This window comes from Lytechinus pictus, chromosome 5, assembly GCF_037042905.1.
Source record: "Lytechinus pictus isolate F3 Inbred chromosome 5, Lp3.0, whole genome shotgun sequence".
Lineage (NCBI taxonomy): Eukaryota > Metazoa > Echinodermata > Echinoidea > Temnopleuroida > Toxopneustidae > Lytechinus > Lytechinus pictus.
The window spans coordinates 32401183-32426985 of record NC_087249.1 but is presented as its reverse complement, the minus strand read 5'-3'; the positions used below and the strand labels follow the sequence as shown (position 1 = coordinate 32426985).

The window sequence follows — 25803 nt, the reverse complement described above, 5'->3', positions numbered from 1 at the left end:
TGATTGGAGACATCGACATTTATTGTCATGATTGATGTCGTCAGAAGCAACATTGCAATGGCTCAAGAGGAGAGGGCGGGGGGTTGTGTAATAACTCCGGGTTAAAGAGATTACCCCCTCCCCCGTCACTGGACATGAGTTTCAGTTAAACGTGTCGTTTCTTAAGAAACGAAAACATAAATCCTTTGTTGCATTGTATTTAATAATTATTTCATTTTCTATGTTAGAGTTTTAGCCCCCATATTTGAAGCCGCTGTAGTGTCTCCTCTACATAGGTGTCATAAAGTAAACCGAACAGTTCGCCGACATACAAAAACATTATAAATTTCAGCTCGTCAATTACGATTCAGAATTCGATTACTCTTACAGCTTACGTGGCTTAGCCAAAATATATGTAACTATGGTTGGTGTCTCAATCGAATGTTAAAAAAACAATAGCGTGTAGAGAGTGGGAGATAGAGAGAGATACACACAGAGTCACCCTCACACACACACCCACTCACTCTGTAATAAATAACACATCTACTAGAATGTTCATCTTGTAAATTTCTAATCTTGTAAAATTTATCTTATATGTTACAAGATCGAGTGAAATGTACATCCGTCTAAATATGTGTTAAAAATATTGCCACAGATTTTTTTTTAACCAAAGGCCTATACCCTCCAATGTAAAAATTAAAATAGCATGTAAAACACATTAAAAACAATTCATCGCAAGATAGATTTATCTCTTTCTGTTGCTTCGCAAATAAGCCATAGAAGGGATGGGGGGGGGGGGGGCTGCCAATACAAGGTGGGCAACTTTTGATGTGCAGCAAATAAAACATTTGAGTATTAAATCACCCCCCCCCCCGCCCCGCTTGTTAAGCGTGGGTGAAAACATGACAAAACACTCTTTGAGGGTATTCTGAGATCGAAGGATGCATATTGTCAAGGGTCTATTTTAAAGCCATTGTACGAGCATGATATTCACTTCAGTGTAATGGAAGTACCCCCACCCTCTTCCCGGAGCACACGGGACATAAACGTACAGATAACTAGTACAAAAAAAGAAATATAATTACCTTATTTTGTAGTGGGGGTAGGCATGGAATGGGGATTAAGGCAATTCTAAAGAAATAGATACATAAAACGAATCATGATATATGGCAGTATTGCGTGAATGATGAGATCTTGAAATATGATTCAGTGATTGTGAACTGAATAAGAAAAGATGGGTCTTGGTTTGAACAGTTATCATAGCATTGCCTCTAGGCATTAATCAGTTTGTCCACGCATCATAAAAATGCAGACAGACAATATGTAATAATCTGTACTCAAATTATTACCAATCAATTGAACATTACTCTGTTACCAGTCATTTATCCTTTTCCCGTTAAATCGTATTCAGCAGTATCCAATTGCCTTTTCTTTTTCCTTTATCTTAACATTTTAAATGTTTCTTATATATCTGTTGTTTTAGTGTATGCCATTTTGATTCATGTATTCATTCTTTGTAAATACTGTACATATTGATATTTATCTCAGGGCCCTCAAGGACAGCAGTTTGTTAACTGACGAGGCCGCCCTTATTGAATAAAACTGAAAATATAAATAATGAATCAATAAATAGTCATGGTTTCCTCAAGAAATTGACAAAATCTTCATGTGAAAATGTTCCGTATGGAAATAACAACATTGTCTTGTGAGACATTCGATCTAATATAGGGGGTCATTTAAAAGCAAGAAAATCACGTTTTTGATGTAAGGGCAATGAAGATATATCATAGTTGTTACTTGTAAAAAATGCAGTCACATTTCGAAATCGTCTTCACCGATATTGTGCTAATAAATCTTGCGTAGAAATGTACCCAATCATTTTTCATGTTATTTAGGTTGCAAAATAAGACAAATAACGTCGTTATAACTACCAAGTGTTATTTCACACAGCTTTGATAATATTTGTCTATCTATTGGTATACATCGTATACTTACATATTCTGAATGACTAATGAAAAACTTTATAGGAAATAATATCTTATTATTACGTAGCAAATCTGAAAATCCGTTGTTATAAAAGGTTATAGATATGTTCACAAGAGCAATTAATAATTATTACGAAAATATTTTTACTCATCATTGATTAAATGAGCATGCATAAACTGGGTAAAAATCTTTATTTAAAACTTGTAGGACAAAACGATTACCGACTCAATTCGTCATTTTGTTCTTCTGTAGGAAGAAGTTAAGATCCTCTTCACATTACATACACTACCTAGTTTTGGTAATAATAACTTATATTCCACTTTTTAGGATTTATCCTAGTAAGTTTATATACCATTTTATACCGTTCAAAGGGGGAAATCAAACCTTGGTAATAAAATTATTTTAAAGCGTGAAAAGAAGAAAATGGACTCATGAAAGTTAACAGAAATCAGAAAGGTAATATGAATACTATGGCTATTTGACATCACTATGACTATTATGCCAATTTTAGATTGGCAATTTGGTAAGTAGATTGCAATACTACTTGATTTGTCTGCAATCTATGATTATTTCCCTCAAAGGATTCTTCCCCTTTGCAATATTCAAATAGGCCGGGGCCTTTAACATCGCATATCGATGTTTTATCCACATAAAAGCGGAGGGTATAATTCTGAGTAAGTTAAAGGAGAATGAAACCTTTAGAACAAGATAGCTTGTGTGAAAACAGAAAAATCAAAGAAACAGATCAACGAAAGTTTGAGAAAAATCGGACAAATAATTAGAAAGTTATGAGCATTTGAATATTGCGATCACTAATGCTATGGCGATCCTAAAATTGGCAATGCGACAAAGATGTGTGATGTCACCTGTGAACAACTCTCCCCATAACTGTAGTATATATTTCACTTAAATTGCCACTTTTATTACATCTATCAGTACACCATGTGTTCTTTCTATAGGAGGGCATGTAATGCAGATTTTTAAAGAATACATCATGGATAAAGAGTTTGTATCACCATAAGAAAAAGCAAAAAGAGACACTTTGAGGGTATTTTATAGTCCAACAAAGGGAAAGTTGTTCACACGTGACATCACACATCATTGTCGCATTGCCAATGGGAGGATCTCCATTGCATTAGTGATTGCAATATTCAAATGCTCATAACTTTCTAAATATCTGTTCGATTTTTCTCAAACTTTCTTTGTTCTTATTCTTTGATTTTTCTGTTTCGACACAAGCCTACTTGTTCCAAAGGTTTCATTTCCCTTTAAGAAACAAATACAGCAAATGAATTACATTACATCAATGATTCGTTAATAATTTTCAAGAATTAATTTTCTTATTGTTTTTCCTGTTTTCACGAAACGGCTTTTTTATTGATCTAGTTTTCTTATCTGATAACTTTTAATCGCATTGGATAATTTGTTCGTGAGTTTTTGTCTCTACTCGGCAATTTCCGTTTAGCATTCATCCCTTTTGCATTCTGTGTAATTCGTTTCGATTGACGACAGTCATTTATCTTGTAAAAGCAAATGCCTGATATTTTGTTTATAACCGGTCACACTCGCTTATTTCCGTCAGCCATTCGTCATAACGTCTGCGCTAGTGGGTTGAGTTTGACTCGAATCCCTCTCCTCCCTCTGGAATTCCTTTCGGCTTTTTTCGTCGCGACTTTACTGACAAGTGCCTCCTTATATCGCTTCCATGTATTTTCCTCACGCAAAAGGTCTTTTGCATCTTCCTCCGAAACAAATTCTTGCAGCTATAATTTTTCAAAAAAGGAGATTAAGACGAATATGATATTAAGGACTAGAATAGCAGCTTGACAAATTTCGAAGAGCCATGGCATCTTTGAACATTCTACAAAACGCCCTTGTGTGTGCACACGATTTCAAACTAAAATGAAAATTGTCTATAGAAAAGGAGAAATGAAAGAATGACTAAATTGTAAATAGAAGGAAATAAGAGCACACAGGAAGTTCACGCAGGAAGTTCACACAGAGTTATAAACCCTTATTTCCTGCCGTTCTTGTCTCATTTTAATGGAATTATAGGCCCCTACTCGCTATCAAGACAGTCTTATAAACAGCAGACCACTCCACTCAAGACGATGGCTCGTATTTTCATTTTATTGCCGTCACGAGTAGTTACGTTGGTTTTCCCCCAATCTCGGCAGAAAACGGGAACTGAGTTTCAAGGTAATCATGCAGGTATTAATGTACTTGCAGAAATTGAAATTGTTGGCACTTACCATGCTTTCAAGTTTAAGCAGCGTCATCACACCAGCATGCTGCCTGAAAAACCGTTTGCTAATCGAGATCACCTCAGCCCCTCCACTAACCTGTAAAAAGTGAAATAAATGATATTGGTATTTTTCCAGATTTCTATCAACTTTTTTTTTGTATTCTGTCGATCATTTTACATCCATCTCATGGTTAGGTTTCCCGGGGGGGGGGGGGGGGCCACTTCCATTCACGAGTGGATACCATGCGCGACCATGGGGTCTCGAAAAGCACCTTAAACACGTAATTTCCATATTCTGAAAATGCACCCCTTAACAAGTATTGGCGTGTGAAACCCTACCCTTAACAAGTATTGGAAACAAAACGATCCTCTTGGCAAATGTTCCCTGAAATGAACCCCTAAACAAGTACAGGAATGTTTTTATTGTTACGGGTCCTTCGGTCATCGGCTTTACCTTATTTGGTTTAGTACGACCCCAACTTCTACACCTCGCGCAAATCGGACTCTAAACACGAAGTGTTGGGGGCAAAAAGGACATCCTTTATAAAACATTTTAATTTTGTTTTATCATCCCCGCAAATTCGACCCTAAACACGTAATTTTCCTAGCGAAATAGATACCCTTTTTTCATTATTTTTGTGTTTTTGACACCCTTATCACGTTACGTACGTAACGTGCCCTATCGTGAAAAAGACATCCTTTTTACGTGTTTTTTTGGTCGCGCATGGTATCCACTCGTCAATGTAAGTGGCCCCCCCCCCCGGGTTAGGTTTATTCCCACGTATACGTTTCCCTCCATTTGTCACACTTTACAAGGTTTAACGGGACTATTAGATCAATAGACCTGTGAACGACATGACTCTCGTAAAAAGAATAGTACTCCAATTAGCTGAAAGTTAAGTACCTCGATGCATAACCAAGAGAATCTTACAGATTTGTCTGGGTTAAATTTCAATGAAAACAGTGATGTTATGGTGAAAAGGATTTTCTTATGGTAGTTGAGTATACAAAATTTGCAGTTAAGTTAATTTTATGAAAACATGTATCTGAACACATACTTTAAGGTTCCTTATTTGATGTAACACTCGGTCCTATAATAGCGCCCTACATCCTTCGAGAAGAAAAGTTGTATATCATGAGTCAAGTTGTAATGAAAAGAAACTACAAGCAATTTGGCATTTCTCGCACCCCATTAACATGATAAAGGAGCAGTAATAACTTCTGTAAATAAAAATAATGAGAACGTGATCATCTGCTAGTCTTTGAGATTAAGACAATTTATCATCAAATTAATGATTATACCAACACTTACCACACTAACACCTGATGGTTCCACTCGTAGTGTTCCTGCGACTTCATTTAACCCCTGTAGAATATGATGACAAGGACAAGACTTAGCAATTAACGACCACCCAAAAGCACGATTGGTTTTATAAAATGGTATTCCAACAAATTGTAGCAAAATGAATCATGAGACTAGCATTCTGGGTCTGGAGCAATATAACACTGCAAATGAAATCAAGCAGGACTATTTTTAGTCATTCTACTGCTTTATTCTTCGATTATTAGAAAGGCTTTGTAAAAAAAAATCATAATTCATGAATCTAAAACATCGTTAACTTTTCTAATATTTATTTTCAATTACATAGCTGAGCTGTGGACATGAAAAATAAATAGGCTAATACACTCTGTATCTGATCTTACGAATATGTCTCCTGGTTGTAGCTTTCCGAGCTGAAGAAAAACGCGCTTCTGTATCCTTCCCCGGGCCCCTCTGCCGCCAAAAGGGAACGTTTGGGTGCGTTGCCGTGTTTGAGCCCGTGATAGAGAGGCGTCCGTCCGGCTCCGTTCAGTAAGGAACATACTGCTGCGACGCTGTCTCGACCTCGACCGGGTATCAGGAAGAAGAGGATCTTCTACGATGTCGTTGTGACGAGCCAGGGCAGGAAGGTCGTGGGAGTAGCCCACCATGCTGGCTCGCCGTGACGATAAGCTATGCTGTTAGCAAAATTGTGGAAGAAATTTCGGTTTCATTTCGGATTTTAATGAGATTTTCAAAATATAGATACAATGTGAATAATCGTGATAAACACCCCAGGTTAATCAGAACATTAAAAACATCTCAGTGTTCATCCAAATAAGAGTAGCCCTGTGATTAATATAGGCTGATGGTGAATTCAAAGCACCCTTTTGATACTTGCTTTATCTCTCTCTCTCTCTCTCTCTTAATTATATTTAAAGGTCAAGTCCACCCCAGGAAAATGCTGACTTGAATAAATAGAGAAAAATCAAACTAGCATAGTGCTGAAAATTTCATCAAAATCGGATGTAAAATAAGAAAGTTATGACATTTTAAAGTTTCGCTTATTTTTCACAAAACAGTGATATGCATAACTAGGTGAGTCAGTCGATGATGTCCATCACTCACTATTTCTTTTGTTTTTAATTGTTTGAATTATACAATATTTTTTTATAGATTTGACAATAAGGACCAACTTGACTGAACCATATAGTATTAAACGATGCTAATTCCACATGTTCAGGGAGGAATTAATCTTTGTATCACTTGACAATGAGGAGAAAATTAGAATATTTCATATTTCATATAATGAAATACAAAAGAAATAGTGAGTGGATGACGTCATAGTCTCCTCATTTGCAAACCAGCCAGGGTGTGCATATAACTGTTTTGTGAAATTAAGCGAAACTTTAAAATGTCATAACTTTCTTATTTTACATCCGATTTTGATGAAGTTTTCAGTGTTATGCTAGTTTGATTTTTCTCTTTTTATTCAAATCAACTTTTTGTTGGGGTGGACTTGTCCTTTAACCACCTTGCACTTTACTTTTTCTGTGGAGTTTTGACTCAAGATGGCGTCAGCTACTAGTCATGCTAGTTGAAGAGACCAATATTCGATACTTTGATATAGTTAGTCATTACCCGGGGGGCACTCAGTATATAATGCATAGTGGGTATGTGCCGCGGAGGGGACCCCCATTTTTACACTCAAATTTCCGTTCCACGGGGCATAGCATTTTCATCTAATAGAGAAAAACAACTAAGAAATCCGCTCCGAAGCATAGCATTTTCTTCTTATCGAGAGAAAAGAAGAAAGAAATCCGCTCCAAAGCTTCGCATATTTTTCGTTACGCCGTTCCGGTCGCATTGATCCGCCACAATGAGCTGCAATTTTGGTGAAAAGCGGCCGCAGAGCGCTGTCCGACCATCGCCTCTGCGCGAGCGCACCCGGCGCCCGTGCCGCTGGGCGAGCTGCATACACGTCTGCCCGTTCCATAGGGATGCACACGCAGGCGACCCGTTCCAAGGACCCCCGTTTTCACAAACATTTGTAGTTCCGAAGCCCGTTCCGAGGACCCTCCTTTTTACAATAAGTCCGCTCCAAGGCCCCCGGTTTTTGTCTCGCCCGCGGCACACACCTACCACTTTTTTGGTCGAGTACCCCCCCCCCCCCGGGGTCATTACTTAGCTGATTTAAAACCATCTCGAGTGAAAATCGTTTAGGTCCCGAGTTTCTTTAAATCAAAATAGAGTCGACTCTCGGCTCATTCTTTCAGGAGTAAAAAAAAATGACTCCTTGGAAATGAGGATATATGGCGGTATGTTACCATGGGGATAATACTCTAAACTCTTGACTTAATCATACAATCTATTATAACAGGCATTCACGGACATCTATCCTACTCACCGGTGATAGAGATCTCGTGTCCTCTCTTGAAATAGGCGGAAATCCGATAGATTGACCGTGAGGATTATTAGTCGTGGGCACTGTGTCTTCAGCAATAGATGTTCGGATCTTGAAATTAAAAAATATATGCGCACAAATAAGAAATAATTATTAATCCTTAATATAAGATGTCCTTTGTTTGAATTTCCTGGTTGTCATAATGTGCTTTTGGCTTCCTGCTCCATATTGTTTTGGCGTATTTCATGCTCTTTTGCTATTTTCTGTTGTAATATGATATTCTTTACAAATTCATAATCATATAATATTAGATTGGGTTTGATTTTGATTTTATTTTATTGTTTCTTTGGCATTCATATCATACAACTTCTATATTTTTGTCATAACAAAATAAGCATATTTGGTATTTACGTTTTCGACATAGATCAATACATTGGTTGTGCGAAATTCTCAATCGACACAAATTATCAACGCTTCTTACATTATCAACATTTCTTAGTATTCCTTTGTTATTTCAAATTGACACAGCGAATCAACAGAGTATGCCGATATAATATCAGAGCCTAGCGGGACATTGAACGCATTTTGTAATCAATCTGCAATAGAATGACTTAAAATATGTTGCGGTACTGTAAAATTTCTTAGCAGGTTGAATAAAAGCATTTTTTCGCAATTACAACGGGGACGGATACTACAACATAATAAATCTATTCAAAATACCCGTCAAATCACAATGAACAGCTGAGGGGTCTTTGTCGATAATTGATGTACCGGGACAACTGATCCTTGTAAAATTCTGAGCTGACGAAATATTGCAAATATGTCGTTGTCCAGATTCACAGACGAAAATGGGGTTTTGAATCACCGATTTCGACAAAGACTGCTCTGTCATGAAGGGCTTTTGACAATATTTTCTACGTTCCATAAAGCGTCTGCGGAGTGATTGTTAAAACTAACTATTGTCCTACAAAGAAGACGTGGGTTTTCAATATTAAATGATCTTGTTTGTGAGTATATATAGGGTTCGGTTATAAATTCTAGCTAACCTCATTTCACTGCATTTATTTATTTCAAATTCTCGTTGAAACATATAGAGAACAATGTGCAATACATGTGAGTATAAGTTTGATTTATGAACATGATGAAAGTACAAAAATTGTTTTTCGTTCAGACATTAATTCCAATTTGCCCACTGTTTCTTAACGTTTTACTTCCTATTCTGTTAACTGTTATCTTGAGTTATTGTGATATATACACAAGCATAGTTCACTGTTACATTCTTAGTTAATGGTTATTCAATACAAATTCTAATATCAATTCTTCCTCTTCTTCTTCTTCATCTTCTTCGTCTTCGTCTTCCCTTTCTTTTTCTTTTCTTCCTCTTCTTCTTCCTCTTCTTGTCTCCCTCCTCCCATACTACCGACTACTACACTACTACGATCCGTTTGTATTCTTTTATGGTTGTTTCTTGTTTATGTTCATATATATTTTGTTGCTATTAATTCTTTTACCTGTTTGAAATGTTTACTATTTATCTACTTAATTATTCGTTCATGTATTTATTCATTTATTTATTATTTTATACTGCAGTGTTGATCTGTTCAGTTATGAAAAACTGCTGCATCGAGCATCGAGAGTGGATAAATGGTAATCTAAAAATTAGATAGAAGTGATGGATAGCACAGACTGTTAAGATGCTATTGAATCAATATGAAAGGCCATTTTAATTTAATTGTCTTACCTCCCCCCCCCCCCCCCCGATGGAAATCAGTCTTGAAACCGTTTTGGCTTTTTAATTGTGTTTAAATAGATGATAATAAAAGTTACATTTATATAGCGTTTATTACATTCTGTTCCTAACCAATTTACATTGCAATTATTATCAGCCCGGTCATCGGATCCTATAGTATACCCGCACACAGTATAAGCACCATAAAATCAATCTATCTGTTTCATCTTTGTGTGTGCTGTTATTGAAAAGACAACATGATGAAATAATAGGGAAGGAAAACATTTTTTCGGGAAGAAATATTCAACAACAATTTTTACTGAGGACCTTTTTTTTTTGCTTGTCAAAATTTTCGGCGACGAATTGGGCAACAATTTTGACAGATGACCCTTTATTTTCGCTTGTCAAACTTTCAGGCAAGGAAGGGGACTCAAGCCCCCTATGTGTCAGGGTCCGCGGTAGCAGGGGGACTGAGGGGCTTCAGCCCCCCCCCCACTTTTTTTTCCAAAACTGTACAAATACGTAAAAATGACCATAAGATTTTTTGCATGGTCAGCCCCCCCCCCCTACTTTGAAAACCGTTCCGCGGCCACTGCGTGTCTATAACACGTGTCCTTGATTTACTTTTATTTACTAGATTTTGTATGACTTTGTGCAGAATAATATATGAAGATATCCTGTCACGTTTACTGATCTTCTGAGAAAACAGATTTCCTTGAGAGATCTGTTTAGATATCTCAGAATCTTCAAATTAATTGTGATTCGAACAATTTCTAATCATTCTGTCTTTCCATGATGGTGGATTAAAAGAAGTATATCAATTCGTATCATATCCTAATCACCTTTCTTATGACCTTATAGTATCAAGAAACCCAATCACACAGGAGAGTGCACAATATTCTGAATTATATAGGCATTCTTCAAAATATGAAAATAACAAAAAAAAAGACAAGCTATAGTTTATAAAGGATACTAGAAAATTGCTGGTTGAATGCCACCCCAATGCATAAGAGTACAACATCAATAGAAAACAGAAATTGACCCAGATTAATGCAGGATAACATATTACGGCCTCTATTCTTGGTTTAATTTTTCTCATTTCTGAGACAATTTGTGTGGGTTTTTTTAATATATTTATCTGACATAATCTGTTGTCAAATGGCGTAATTCGTTAATATTGGAAAATAGAAAACTCCAAATACATTGAACTAATCAATATGAATACGTATAGTTCATGAGTGAATATGATTTGATTACAAAAATATGTTCTTGATTGACAATCATGTTTGTCAAATATTCATGATATTTATCTAAAAAAAAACTTCTATGGATTTGATAACTAAAGTGGCAATTGCTATCACATCCGTAAATTGAATTATTCTATAATTTGCAATGAATTTCATATAATGTTTAAATGAAATAAAATGAGTTGGAATTGTATGGCATGGAATTGAATGATATATGAGATGATATGAAAGTAAAATACAAGAAACGAAATGGAATGGAATGAAATGAAATGATATGATATAAAATGAAATGAAACGAACTGAAACGAAATGAAATGAAGTGAAATGAAATGACATGACATCATGATTATGATCTGATTTGATATAAAATGACATGATTATGATATGATATATGATATGATATGAAATGAAATGACATGATATGATATGAAACAAAATGAAATGACACAAAGTTTATCAGTAAAAAAATGAACTTACCTCAGGTAAATAGGGCACAGATGAACGCTGCTTTGCGACATATCTTGCTATACTCATCTCAATCATTTCTGTAATGATAAACCATATTAATCATCTTGAATCATTAATGTAACTTTGTTCATCGATAATAAGATTCAAATGGTATTATATATTTTCCATGGCCGGTTTTCATTCACTTCGATCGCCCTCTCTTATCTCATGCATGAGCGTTGATGTACTTTAAAAAGTTAAGAAATTCAATAATGAATTTCAAGTTTTACCATGCCAACAGGAACAAGTAGCTAATTCTGAAAAGATTTCTCTATGCAAATACATTCTAAAGAAAATGTATGCATGTGATTGTGTAATGGACCCCTTTCAAGCATTTTGTAACCACACTGATCTCGCTCATGATTAAAGCAAAGAAATATTCCTTTATCATGTTCATGCTAAACAAAGTTTAATAACTATTCTGTAATATCGTGATTTTTAAACCCGTTGAAATGCCATTGTATAAATATCACACTGGAGACAATATCTACTATCAGACTCAGGAATACTGATAAAGTTTCAACTTTGTTCATCAAATTAAGAGAATGAATTCATTTAAAATCCCCAAATGTTCCTTTTTTTGTTCCATGGAAGAACTCACATTTTAGTCAAATCCTTACACATTTCAATATTTCATTCGTTAGGAATATGTTGCAATCTAGTACAGTTAATAATTAAACTCGTGTTTACATTTATGAAAGATTACTTAATGTTATGAAATTACTATCCTTTCTCTCAAATACATCTTTACTAAACTGACCGTTTGCATGAGAGGGTCTCCTCTGTCGTTTATTCTCGCCTAGAGGACCCCCTCCTACCAAGGGCTGTGTATCGAGGTTTGATGTGCTTGGTATGTTCTGCTTGCGTAGATAACAACATTCACCCTATTGTAAGAAACGGAGTAATCCCCAAAACTATCATTAAATACATTCAAATGTTATATATTTATCATTGTTGAAGTCACTTTTTCATCATTATTAAAACCGGTATTCTTCCTCTAATGTTCTTTCTTTTTCTTCCCCCCATACTTAATCACCTCCATCATAATCAACGTCATCATCACTACAATCATCATTATCGTCGTAATCGTCATCATCATCGTCATCATAATCAACGTCATTATCATGAATATCCTCATTATCCTCCTCCTCCTCATAATAATAATAATAATAATAATAATCATCATCATCCTCATCATCCTCATTATCATTATCATCATAATCATCATCATGTTCGTTATCGCAATCGTTATCATCCTCCTCCTTCCCATCATCATCATCATAAACATTATGATCACAGAGTGTAATATGATAATTGCATAATACTTTCCTAATCCAGGGTATAGGCGATTATTGGGAAAGAAATAAAGGTCGAGCTCGAGCATTAAGACAAGAGAGGTAGGCAGAGATCAGATGATGTATAGAGAGAGAGAGAGAGGCGAAGATTTATTAAACCCTTACCGACATAACGAGATATAGCCACTTGGTGTGATTAGCATCCTCACAAATCACTTTGTTTGGTCTGGAAGATTAACAAAAACACAAGGTTAGATGTCACCTATCATGATCCTGGCGGGTGTTTCATAAAGCTGTTCGTAAGATAAGAGCGACTTTGAGAATGACTGGTGATCCTTTCTTATGCGCTAAACCGTCGCCAATGAATATACCATTTACCACAAGAAAGGATCACCAGTCGTTCTTAAAGTCGCTCTTAACTTACGAACAGCTTTACGAAACACCCACCTGAACAGAATCATGCTCATCAGGTAAAAAAGTTTAAATGAATATAATCACCATAACTTAATTGCAGTCAAGGGATAATTCCCCTCGTTTGATTACAGTAATATACTTTGCATCTTTTATTACAACTTTGGTAAATAGTGATGGCATGACAAAATATTAAAGCTTATATTGTAAAACTATTTCCTACACTCACGGATAGTACTGAGACCGAATGGAGTCCGGATACTGACGAAACTCATCAACTGGAAACTCTCGGAACATCGACTGTTCTCTGAAAAAAAAAAATTTAAGTTCGTAAAATTCATCAATAATTAACAAGTTTGCAGAAAGTTATAATCTAAAACTCCTCTTGTTCAAGATTTAAGATCAGACAACTTGGTTTTATTTTTAAAATGTCCACATTTGTTTCACATGGATTTTGTATTCGTAGGTTCAACGGAGGCCTTTGTTGTTAAGCAATCTAAGGAATACAGTTTTATTTTTTTAAGTTAGACAGTCCACATAAGAATGTCACTCATTTCATCAAGGTTGCTTTCGAAGAAAGAAAGAAAAAGAAAAGAAAAGACCATCATACGTTCACCTTACTATTCTTTGGTGTTTTATGGTCATTATACTTGTAAAGTTTCAGTTCTATCTTTTCATTTATATTTTCAGACCCATTGAAACTTAAATTTGTATATTCTTGTTTGTGCAAATTGATAAGAATATTGTAATTGAAGTTTGCAAATACGCCACCATCTTTATATCGTTATCCTATAAAGCAACCCATTAGAAGTGTTAGAATTTAAGCATTATGTAATTTTATTGTTGACTATTATACATAATATTACCATTATTACACATTATTACGAAAAGAATCATCTGAATTTAAAAGAGGTCATAGCATCATGACAGTACCACCCCTCCCACACACACAAAAACGCCCACCCTCACGTTGACCCATGAATAACAAATACACACACACACTATTTCCCAACCTTCATCATGGGTCATGGAAAAAAGTGGGCGTGGTTGAAGCGTGGGAATATTTCATGGTTACAGGGGCGTCGATCCATTTTTCAGATGGGGGGGGGGCCAAAATCTGCGCTCGATCACACAAATCAAACAAACTCACGCACACACACTCACGCACCCACCCACCCTCACACATTCTCACCCACCCACACACACACATAGGCCGAATTGTTTTAGTATACTGACTTGAAAACAGGAAAAAGGTACCTGTTTAGGACTGTTTGTAGAGACTCATGAGGAGGATACATGTCTCACTACACAGGATAATGCGAGTGCCGAGAGCGAGCTGAAATCTTTTATATTCTGACCTGAAAGCTTGATATTCTAAGCATTTTTTGTACCAATGATTAAGATGGGTATCTAAAAGAACAATAGATGCGCGGGCGCGAAGCGCGCGAGCTGATAATTTTGATATTTCGATCTGAAGTTTAATTGACGTTTTTAATAAACAAGATATATAGGCCTATCCAATAAACGATTATTGCAAATCGAAGCGGGAGTTCTTTTGATGTTTAGAACTGAAAACGGGACATTCTATTCACCTATTTAATCATGAAAAGTATGGGTTTTTGCTAAAGAAATGATACGAGCGCGAAGCGCGAGCTGAAAATTTTTATATTCCAATCTGAAAAGCGGATATTTTGAGCACGATTTTAAATAAAGAACGAGTTGTGTATCTCAATCTTGCTTGCCGATTTTTGTGTAACATTACAATCTTATTTCATTTTTGTACATCAGGAATTATTGGGGCAAAACGATATATTTGCCCCCCCCCCCGGATCGACGCCTCTGCATGGTTAGAGACGTGACAGAGACGAGGCGAAAATTCCGTTCTTATCATGCTTATAGGGCATACAAAAGTCGACCACACTATGGTAGAACGACATCTATAGGCCTATTCATTACCCAATTTTACTTATCCCTAATTGCCAGCTAATAAATTACATACTCGAACATGGCGCGACGATGAAGTTTCTGGGCTCTTAAAGTTTTCGATTCCTATATTCAGTTAAAGTTCAGGTGGCTGTAAATAGTTTTTAAGGGGTAATGAGACGTATTTACCTCAAGAAATCAATTGGAGGGTCATCCGGAGGATCTATCAGATAAAGGAAGTCCTGTATATAAGAAAAATTAAAAATAAACTTAAATGTCTTTCTGATCAAGATGATATTTTTTCTCTCTCGTTATAAATATACATATTTTATTGACATTCTAATCGATGTTCTTCTCATCTATCGCCCTCTCTATTTCGTTTTTATTTTCTCTCCCTTTCTCTTTCTTTCCCTTTTACCTTCCACCATTTTACATTTGGAATGAATAGAAAGATTTACCTCGAGTTCAAGAAGCAAGACTTCGACGTTTCCCTTGCATACCATATGAGAGGTGAGTGGGGTGCGTTTCTCCAATTCTTCTCGCTTCAAAAAGAAGAGAAAAACATAACAAGTATTAAATGATCAGGTAATTACTAACTTGATTAACTTCGATCCTCTCAACTCCACCTCCATCCCTTTATACTTCTCTGGTTCCGAATTTTACTCTTAATATAACTTTTATCTTCGTAAGGATTTCTAAATATACAGCGAAGAGTCATTGTCATTGTTCGAAACCCACCTTCACCCGACATAACAAAGGAAATTATAATTGGTATAGTGTCGAAAATCTGTCTATCTGACGGTCAATCGGATCGGGGTCGCCATAGCCACTAACCCGTCTCTGTGGTCTAGTGGTTAAGGCACCGGCGTTCAAAGCTGGGGGCCCGGGTTTGATTCCCGGCAGAGACATTTTTTCGGCATCACCAATTTTTCCAAAGGGTAGATAGCTCTGGGGAACCCTTGATTTAAGCTACGCCTACCATTGTTCTCTTCATCCATTTCTTTACAATATTTGAATAAAAGAGTTGCCAAAGCTGTTGTACATGTATAACTTTACACATTTATATATATATATAGGCCTATATATATTTATATATTGTAAAGAAATGGATGAAGAGAACAATGGTAGGCGTAGCTTAAATCAAGGTTCCCCAGAGCTATCTACCCTTTGGAAAAATTGGTGATGCCGAAAAAATGTCTCTGCCGGGAATCGAACCCGGGCCCCCAGCTTTGAACGCCGGTGCCTTAACCACTAGACCACAGAGACGGGTTAGTGGCTAGGGCGACCCCGATCCGATTGACCGTCAGATAGACAGATTTTCGACACTATACCAATTATAATTTCCTTTGTCGGGTGAAGGTGGGTTTCGAACAATGACAAGCCGCCATTTATATATATATATATATATATATATATATATTAATGTAAATTCAACAAAACTACGGCTCCACTTTGTCTTTATGGAAAGGTGACGCGTTTTTTTTTCTTCAGATAAAACATATGAAAACAAAAATCATTCTAAAACACACGATTTTTTAAAATTATATTGTACGTCTGTGTATATTATCTTACCGGAGTGCTGTATCCACTATTGTGAACACCAACGGGTTTCGTAACCTCTCCGCTCTGTAACTTGTATGTATGCAGTAAACCAACTGGTCATGATAAAAACGAAATGAATGGAAAATGAGATACAATTGTTAAGTCTTATATTTCAGTATATCCATTATAGCAAGAGTGTCCATGGTCAACTTATTCAACCGCTTAACATTCTATTTAAATATGTGCAAAACGAATATCATTGGGGACGTGACAATTTTGTGTTAATTGCGTTCAATCAATTACATTATAATAGTTGCTATTGAAAAGGGCTTATGCCTATATGCCTATCAAATTTAAAAGTACGTAATGAATTACATGTTTCATTATTTCGCAATATCATATATAATATAGTAGGTCTGCATGAAATAAAAATCACATTATTATACAATAATACCAATAAAACAATTTGTAAAACCTATCTGAAAGCAAAGACTGTTAACTAAAAAAATCTGAAATCTGAAGACCTTCTAATCTATTAAAAAAAGATCAATTTATAAGGTGACATTGAAAAGGTGAAATTGAGTAATCATTATCATTTTACAATCAATATTTTCTTACTTTGTCCTGAGATGACGTAATAGAAGCGACGTGGATTACTCCCTTGATAGGCTAGAACCCGTCCATCGTCATAGCACCCGTAGGATATCCTACGACAAAGCTCCTCTTCAATTTTAGTTGGGAACATCTGGAATGTTTTTATGGTTCGAATCTTCAGAGCGATCTAAATATAATATAGAATAACAAAATAATATAGAATAACAAATAGATACATGTAATAATTAGGTAGATGAATAAAAATGAAAAAGGAAAAAAAATTGTTATTTTGCCCTATTTTTGCCCAATTCGAGACAATACTAAAACCCTCAAAACCCATGGATATTCAATCGTCGTTGAAGGGGGGGGGGGCACCTTTTTTATAACCCCCTCAAAATCTTTAAATGATAATAATAATGGTATTTTACCTCAAGATTGGTTAGCAGCATAAGCAGAATTGTACAAATCTTTTACAGATAAAATAACAGGAAAACATACATGTTCATAGTTAATCTACCACTTTCTGAAATATTACCAATCTACCTGTTTAAAAGGACAAGTCCATCCAAATAATAAGTTGATTTGGATAAATGAGAAAAATCTGACACTGAAACATGGAAAATTTTATCAAAATCGGATGTAAAATAGGAAAGTTAGGACATTTTAAAGTTTCGCTTGATTTCACAAAATATCCTGGTCTGTATGCAAATGAGGAGACCGATGACGCGATCCACTCACTATTTATTTATATTTCATTATATAAAACATGAAATATTCTAATTTTCTCCTCAGTGTAAAGTGAAACAACTATTAATTCCTCCCGGAACCTGTGGGATTAGCATTGTTCAATACTATATGGTTCAGTCAAGTTGATCCTTATTTTCAAATCTGTAAACAAAAAATGAAGTACTATATAATTCAAACAATAAAAAAACTAAAGAAATAATGAGGGAGGGATATCATCGACTTCTAATTTGCATATTGCTGAGTTGTGCATATTACTATTTTATGAAAAATAAGCGAATCTTAAAAATATCATAACTTTCTTGTTTTACATCCAATTTTGATGAAATTTTCAATGTTATGCTGGTTTAATTTTTCTCTATTTATTCAAATCAATTTTTTTCTGGGGTGGACTTCCCCTTTAAAACCGGTATAATTATGTTGGTGTCAGTTACTTACCCTTTCAAGTTGTTCATGAGTCCTATATTTGGGTTGCATTCTTAAATCGCACTGATAATCGTATCCAATCTGTAGGTGAGTAAAAACAGTGAAACAAAAATTTATATTTCAAAATATGCTTAATATAACCCGCCGAAATATGAACTATCACCACCACCATCATCACCATCATCATCATCATCCTCATCATTATCATCGTCATCATCATCATCCTTCTCATCATCGTCATCATCATCTCACCCCCATCATCTCACCACCACCATGACTATCACAACCACCAGCTCCCATTCATCATCATCGTCGTCGTTGTTGTTGTCATTTCCATTATCATAATAATAACCACCATCTCCTCCTCCTCATCATCATCATTCATTACTGCCATCATCTACTTTATTACAATCGTCAATGTGAAAACAATGTCAACCTATCTTACCACTGTCTTTTGTGGAGTCGTATCTGCGTTCTCCTTATCTTGATTTGAGAACCAAGCTTGGTTGTAATCTTCACATCTTATATCTGAATCCAGGGAATCCCTGATCGGTCCTCTTTGAACATACCTGGTACAAAATAATACGAGAATGATGATGAGAATATTCAAATTCTCTTTCATCGGTGGCAGCAACACAGGGGGGGGGGGGAGCATGGGAAGCGGGGCGACCTCTCCCCTGTGTTTTTTTTTCCAGTAGTGAATACAATAAGGATTAAAAAACATAACAAGAGACGAATGGGGGAAGAAAGAAGAATGATGAGCATAAGGAAGAAAGCGTTTGGGTATAGTCCTATCGCCAATCCAGAACGAAGGTAAGGTCATCTTTCCTCCTCCCCGAAAAATCATGATAACACCCCCACTATTTCACTCTTAGTTAACATACTTCTGGTTTTATGTGATGCGATTATATATGATATGGGGGTGGGAAAATGTAATAGATATTTGGAAATACATTGATTGTCATGAAAAATATCTGTCACGATCCTTTAAATAAAACATTAGTCAATGACGGCGTAGGATCGATTTGATACACTAAACCATTTTAATTTGCCCATTATAGCCCCTTTTCTCAATCAGTTATTTTTTTCATCGAGTAATTTCACCCATCGATCTTTTAATCATTCTATTCATATATTAAAATCTCGTTATCATAGTATATGATTTTCACATTTATGATAAATATTCCTTAAATAAAACAAAATCAATAAAAAGATAAATGCATTTATATGGCTGATCGAATATCCACACATCACGATGATTGAACTATATAATAATAATAATAATATAGAGTATTTATAAAGCGCCAAATCCACATTGATTAAGTGCTCAAGGCGCTGAAATATACTTGGTATATTATTATTACCCCGGCTGTAGCTGAGCATATATAAAGTTAACAAAGATGTGCAACTTGATGTGCGGTCTAAAAATTATTAAAGCCTTCTAATATTATTGAACTAAATGCTATGACGATGGAAAAACTGTAGCTCAAATTTTGTTACCTCCTTCTTCGTCTGAATATTGTGACGACAATCAGTACTGATTTTATTGCATTGAAGAAATGATGGGCGGCGTCAAACTAAAAATGAAAAACAAACAATAATAGAATTGATCAAACAAAGACAATACACTACGAACAATAAAAAGAGAATAAATCAAAATATCATAGCAATATGCATGTAGTACTATAATAAATTCCATAAATACATAATCAATATCATGTCTATTGAAGTTTAATACCACTTCGTGTAGAGGAAGATAAGATAATGGCTAATTAGAGGTTTACCTTTTTCTCTACTGTTTGCCGTCGGGTCCGTCGAAATGTAGCAGGGGTCATGATGGAGAGCTCCTAATAGGAGATAGATATAGATAAACACACGATTAATTAACTAATTGAAATTATGTAAATATTGGTATTGATAGGTTATTATGAACAAGTAGGGTAAACACTGTACGGAATGGAACCAGATAGAAGTTTATCCTTCCAGTTGCCCTTAACATCCCTCCCCTTCCGCCTCATCCTCACATAGGGACACCCTCTACCCCCTCTCTCTCCCTCTCTCCCTTACACTCCCCCTCTCCCTCCCTTCTTCTGTAATTTTTCTTTTTCCCACTCTCCACCCCTTACTGCCTTGTTTATATTCCTCTCGATTCTGCTCCCCCCCCCTGACGAGTCACAAGCAAAAAAAAAAGCGAAAAAAGGGGAAAAAAGAAAAGAGGAAAAAGGAAAGAGAAAAAGGGGGAAGGGGAAAGAGAAGAAAGAGTTTAAGAGAAAGGGGAAACAAAAACTGGACTGCAGACTGTCGGAAAAAAATGATAAACTGTCGGGCACACGGGGCTGTTCCAACTGATTCGGTTTTTTAGTTCCACCATCTTAGTGTCGGTAAATGTCAACTAAACTGTACACTTATAGTATCGGTAAATTGTGATTTTTACGCAATGAGACTTTTAGAGCTCTCTGTACCGATAGTGAGGATGGACTGGGCTGACCAGGGACAGGAAAAAGGTAGAGAACAACTTTTAGGTAATATGATTATAACAATAAAAATTTCGCTCGCACTACGCGCTCGCATCAATTTTTTAGTTGGATACCTAAGATAAATGTCTAGTTTTCAGGTTGAAATATCAAAACTTTTCAGCTCGCACTTCGCGCTCGCGTCAATTGATTAGTTAGAAACCAATTTGTTCACGATTACAAAAAGTGCTTATATATCCAGTTCTTAAAAAATTCAGCTCGCGCTTCGTGCTCACATATAACTGTTTAGGTATATCCATCCTGTTAATAGTTGAATGTCCGATTTTCAGGTCCGAATATAAAAAATAAAAAATATATCATAGAAACCAATTTGTTCACGGTTACAAAAATTGCTTAAAATATCAAGTTCTTAGGTCGGAATATCAAAAATTTCAGCTCGAGCTTCGCACTCGCATAAAATTCCATCCTTTTCATAATTAAATGAAGTACATAGTTTAAAAAAAAAAGGTGCTTAGAATGTCCACTTTTCAGGGGGGAATATCTCAAATTTTCAGCTCGCTCTTTGCGCTCGCTTCAATTAATTATTCAGTTAGAAACCAATTTGTTCATGGTTACTAAAAGTGCTTAGAATATCCAGTCCTTAAGGCGGAATATCAAAAATTTTAGCTCGCGCTTCGCGCTCGCACGACTATTTAGATACCCATCCTGTAAAACTGCTTAGAATGTCTAGTGTCCAGTTAGGAATATCAAAATTTTTAGCTCGTGCTTCGCGCTCGCATAATTTATTAAGGAAGATACCCATCCTATTCATAATTAATTGCAGAAAATGTATCGTTTTAGGTCTAAATCTTCAGAAAAAAATTCAGCTCTCGCTTCATATTTTCATACTACATGTATTTTAGTGTAAATTGACCTAAAACTGTGAAGTTAATATTTGGGCAATGATTATCAGCCCCCCTTGAAAAAAAATGTGCCTATACGTCCATGCCTACTACCCCCCCCCCCCACCTTGCTCATCCTTGTCGCTTGCCCCCCCCCCCTGACGAAATATGCCAGTTACGCCACTGTCTCGATTCCTCTTACTTTATTTCTTTCTCTCCCTCTTTGTCTTCCCCTCTGTATTCCAAATTTATTTTGTTAGAAAATATTTATATTTAACATAAATCAACTTTTAAATATTTCTGTTCTTTTCTCTTTTTGTACAAATTGAAAGTTAATGTTTTGGGATGCTTCTGGGGTTTTTATGTACAAAATAAAAGGTAAAATGTGATATTTTTTTATAACCATTTATCACTTCAAAGGATGCCACTTACCCTGACTTTATTTCTAAGAGGAGTCTGCAACCTGTTTATGGTAATTTCTCTTGTGTTTCTTGGTGTTATCATCTCATGTACCTCCGTGATTCGATTACCAATGGCAATCATTGGATCTTCCTCTAGAATATAGAAGATGGATTTTTTTAATGATTGAATATAATTTTATAAAGAATAACATGATGGATTACAATGAACGGGACGTTGGAAAATGAACAAAGTGATAAAGAAAACCTAATGAATAAGTTTAAGGAAAATGAAAGAATGAATGAATGAATGAATGAATTAATCAATTAATGAAAAATGAATGAATGAAAAATAACTATAGTAAACAATAAAAAAAAGTAAACAATAAAAAATCCACAAATAGACTAGAAATTATTAATTGATGTCTATTGAGATAAATCAACGAAGATTAAGTTTTAAAAAAAGGCAATAAAAGATTTTAATATTTGGCTCATTAATGATACGATTCGGTTTGTATCAATACATATACAAGTAAAAAAATTATTCTAAGTTACTGTCTTATGAACGACTGAATTCTGTCAAATACGCTAATTATGGCCAAATTCAAAACAAAGGGTCTACTATAGTTATCTAGATGGTATTCAATAAACAATTAGACCACACTCTTTCATTCAATAATAAATTATACATTAAATTGTGTTTAAACTATCTGAAAGGATAACAAATTATCTGATATCATACATAATTCGATGTTTCTATATATAGGCCTATGAAATTACTATGTTTCTTGGGTTTGACAGAATTTCTATGAAAAATAAAAGGCGCAAATTGTATTATGATAGCAAACACCAAATTACGCGGTACAATGAAAGGCAGCAAGAAAGATATTAAAAAATAATAATAACCCACTTACTCTCGTATAATTTTGCACGACCTTCATCTTCCCACCATCTCCTAAAATGGGCCCGATACGCCCCTGAATCAGTCTCTGGGATAGGCAGCCGCCCTTTTCTACTCTTTGAAGTTCTTGTTCGGGGGCGTTCTTCGATTTGGGGGAGCTGAAAGGGTGCTGGGGATCGCACCGTCAGGGAATTCATTTTTGCAGGTTTCGTGTTCAGGAGTTTGTCAGCCTGAATAGTTCATCTTTATTGCAACATGTACAACAATGCTATAAACATAGTAAAGAGAACACAAATAAATTATTAAATTAATTCCGGAAAGGTATACAGCAATGGCTACAAACTCCCCCTGCACGAAGGAATGTAATATTATTTTGAAATAAGGTAAACATAACTAGTTTAGGTGTACGTTTATTGGACAAAGTCAGTGATGCGGACATCAGGAGGAGCTTACATATCAAAAACCCAATATGCGAGGAAGCTACAAAAAACGCCTGAGGTGGTTTGGGCACATTATGCCGTATGTCACAAAACCGTTTTCCAGTTCAGGCATACAGAAATGACTTTGACAAGGGGAGACCACCAGGACGTCCCCCTTCCAGATGGAGGGACTAGATGTGGGTCTCCCTCTACTGGATGCTGAAGACCTAGATGGAAAAGGATCACCTGTAGGAAAGCGAATGGACACACCGTCCTATGCACATAAGTCAGTAAGTCAGACTAGTTTAAGGACTTAATTGGTCAGATGAGCGGATGAGTATTAAGTGAGTTCCCTTTTCTATCTGTATATCACCATCAAAATCTGAAATTAATCAAAATGAATTGAATACATAAGAGCGAAAATAACTGAAGTTTTAATCGCACTCAATCGAACCGTCGTAAAAAAAATAAATACCGTGTGAGTAAAAAAAAATGACACCTTACAATTCCACCAATTCAATTTAAACAATTATAATGTAATTTACTGAAAAAAGTGTTTTGAAATTAATTTAATGAAACCCTTGTATGATTATGACGTCATTGATATCCGAATCCATTCATTGCAGTCATGGCTTACTTTGGCGCAAATCAAAATTTACATCATTGCAAATCATACCTCCTAATCGTCCAAGCGTTAACACATACCACATGAATATGGTATCAAATTATTTGGAAGAATATATTCTTTCAGTAATATATAATAATTTTTACTCTTACGGTAGTAACGATATTAAATAATGATCTTTGGTCAACACCAACATTGGCCAAACAAAGTTCCCATCCTGATATTACTAATAATTGAAATCATGTTCAAGCTACAAAGGATTATTGTTTTAGTAACATCAATATCGGCTGAAATAACTCAACGAAACTTGATCCTTTGATTACTGCTTAATGATTGCGCCGGTGATTGCGATAGTAATGATATATTTCTTTGAAATGATTTGAATGGAATCAATTACTGTTAAATTTTTTAATGGAAAGAGGGTAAGACTGCTATCCCCATTCCATTCCCGATATCAATTTAAGACAGAAGGTGAGGGCAAAGACCTTAAAGAAAATTCACTTTCTTACTTAATATAAAGTCTGTCGAAAGAATATTAAGAGAGTGGAAAATATTACCGACGTATTTCCGAGTATGTTACAATGTTCTCGAAAGCTTTCACTATAGGCCTATGTTGTGATTATTCGCACTTTTCCATCTGAATGTGCTTTAAATGATACATTTATTTATCCAAGATAGCATATGCATCATTACAGAAGACAACATTACACAAATATAATGCCATTAAACTGATAACATGCCGGAGAATATAACAAATAAATCAGAAAATAATAGAACTAATATTCCTTAAACGATTTTGTCTTTGAAAAACATCATTGTTAGAATATCATTCGTGAAGCATAATCTACATTATGCCCGATCGATGTTGAATACATGTGTATTATAATCCGGGCCTACTACTGATGGGGTTGGATGTACATGTAGAAAGACATCCTTTTTAGAATATCTTTCGTAAAGTATGTAATCCTTCACTTTTTGTACAAGAATGAATCAATCTCATTATTTTGAAGATATACTATAGTCCTACCAGAGCTATAGGGTCAGATTTACATGCAAAACCATTTCCAAATTACCTTATATACGAAAAAAAAAAGTATGTGGAATGTAAAGATGATATACGTAAGTCATAATTACAGTCCACAAAATTACCAAAGATTTTTATAAGCAATTTAAGAATCAGAATGGAGTGATGTGTAGGAGATATGAATTTATTTATTTAACTAATCTTAAATGTTTGAGGTATATGGGGGATTTGAGTTCACTTGATACATGTGTGATATGACAATGATATCTCACCAATATTCCCAAGATGTTTTTTTTTTAACTTTTGCATAGTATCAGAATTTATTTAGGCCAGTTCACAAGAATATGGCAAACTCTTAATGAGAGACGCTTGATTTATGGCTTGTTTGATATTATTACTAATTTGACAAACAGAGTGCAATGATTTTGTTTTAATTGAAAGCTCTGTATAATTATTCTCACCCGATATCTTATAACTATACTTTAATTGTACAAAAGCAGATCAAGATCTCTTTAAAAACGGACTTACCTAATTCTTTTCTCTAAATTTCGACGAACGATCAAAGTATATGATGTTGTCAACGAAATGAGATGAATGGAATCAATGCGAAATATTAATCCAATATTCCAACTCGGTCACAGAAATAGGAGCTGCATGTGTTGCTATGCATCGTGTTATTGGCCCCTTTTTGACTCGCACGTACACCCCTTTGATAAAGCTTGTTCAATCCTCTCATAACGCTGTTGTCT

At 35.3% G+C, this 25803-nt stretch overlaps 1 protein-coding gene across 4 annotated transcripts; it reads right to left on the bottom strand.

Annotated features, from left to right (window-relative positions):
• Positions 1 to 533: 533 nt before the first annotated feature.
• On the bottom strand, positions 534 to 25803 carry LOC129262087 (uncharacterized). Of its 4 annotated transcripts, none has more exons than XR_010293730.1 (21): positions 25583 to 25803; positions 23000 to 23254; positions 22120 to 22241; positions 20117 to 20179; positions 19833 to 19909; positions 18778 to 18901; positions 18345 to 18413; positions 17187 to 17349; positions 16599 to 16681; positions 15485 to 15568; positions 15216 to 15268; positions 13333 to 13410; positions 12858 to 12918; positions 12158 to 12281; positions 11368 to 11435; positions 7918 to 8025; positions 5915 to 6208; positions 5523 to 5576; positions 4218 to 4307; positions 3243 to 3728; positions 534 to 2661 (listed from the first exon to the last, which is right to left on the bottom strand). XR_010293730.1 is itself a non-coding variant. In XM_064100269.1 (20 exons), exons 2-20 carry the CDS (start codon positions 23181 to 23183, stop codon positions 3555 to 3557), a joined length of 2073 nt encoding a protein of 690 aa, XP_063956339.1. In that variant the 5' UTR covers positions 23184 to 23254; positions 25583 to 25744; the 3' UTR covers positions 534 to 3554. The 4 variants fall into 4 exon arrangements, 1 of the variants encoding a protein (XP_063956339.1); XR_010293729.1 differs by having other exon boundaries at positions 534 to 2831; positions 3112 to 3728; positions 25583 to 25737; XR_010293731.1 differs by having other exon boundaries at positions 534 to 2677; positions 3249 to 3728; positions 25583 to 25737.

Bases quoted from the DNA above. Each gene is read 5' to 3' on its own strand.
- LOC129262087 (XM_064100269.1), bottom strand. From the start codon at position 23,183: ATGAATTCCCTGACGGTGCGATCCCCAGCACCCTTTCAGCTCCCCCAA. The intron at 12,282-12,857 runs GTAAGGGTTTAA...TTCTTACAATAG, and splicing joins GGCTATATCTCGTTATGTCG to GGTGAATGTTGTTATCTACG. The intron at 8,026-11,367 runs GTAAGTTCATTT...TTTAATTTCAAG, and splicing joins CTGTGCCCTATTTACCTGAG to ATCCGAACATCTATTGCTGA.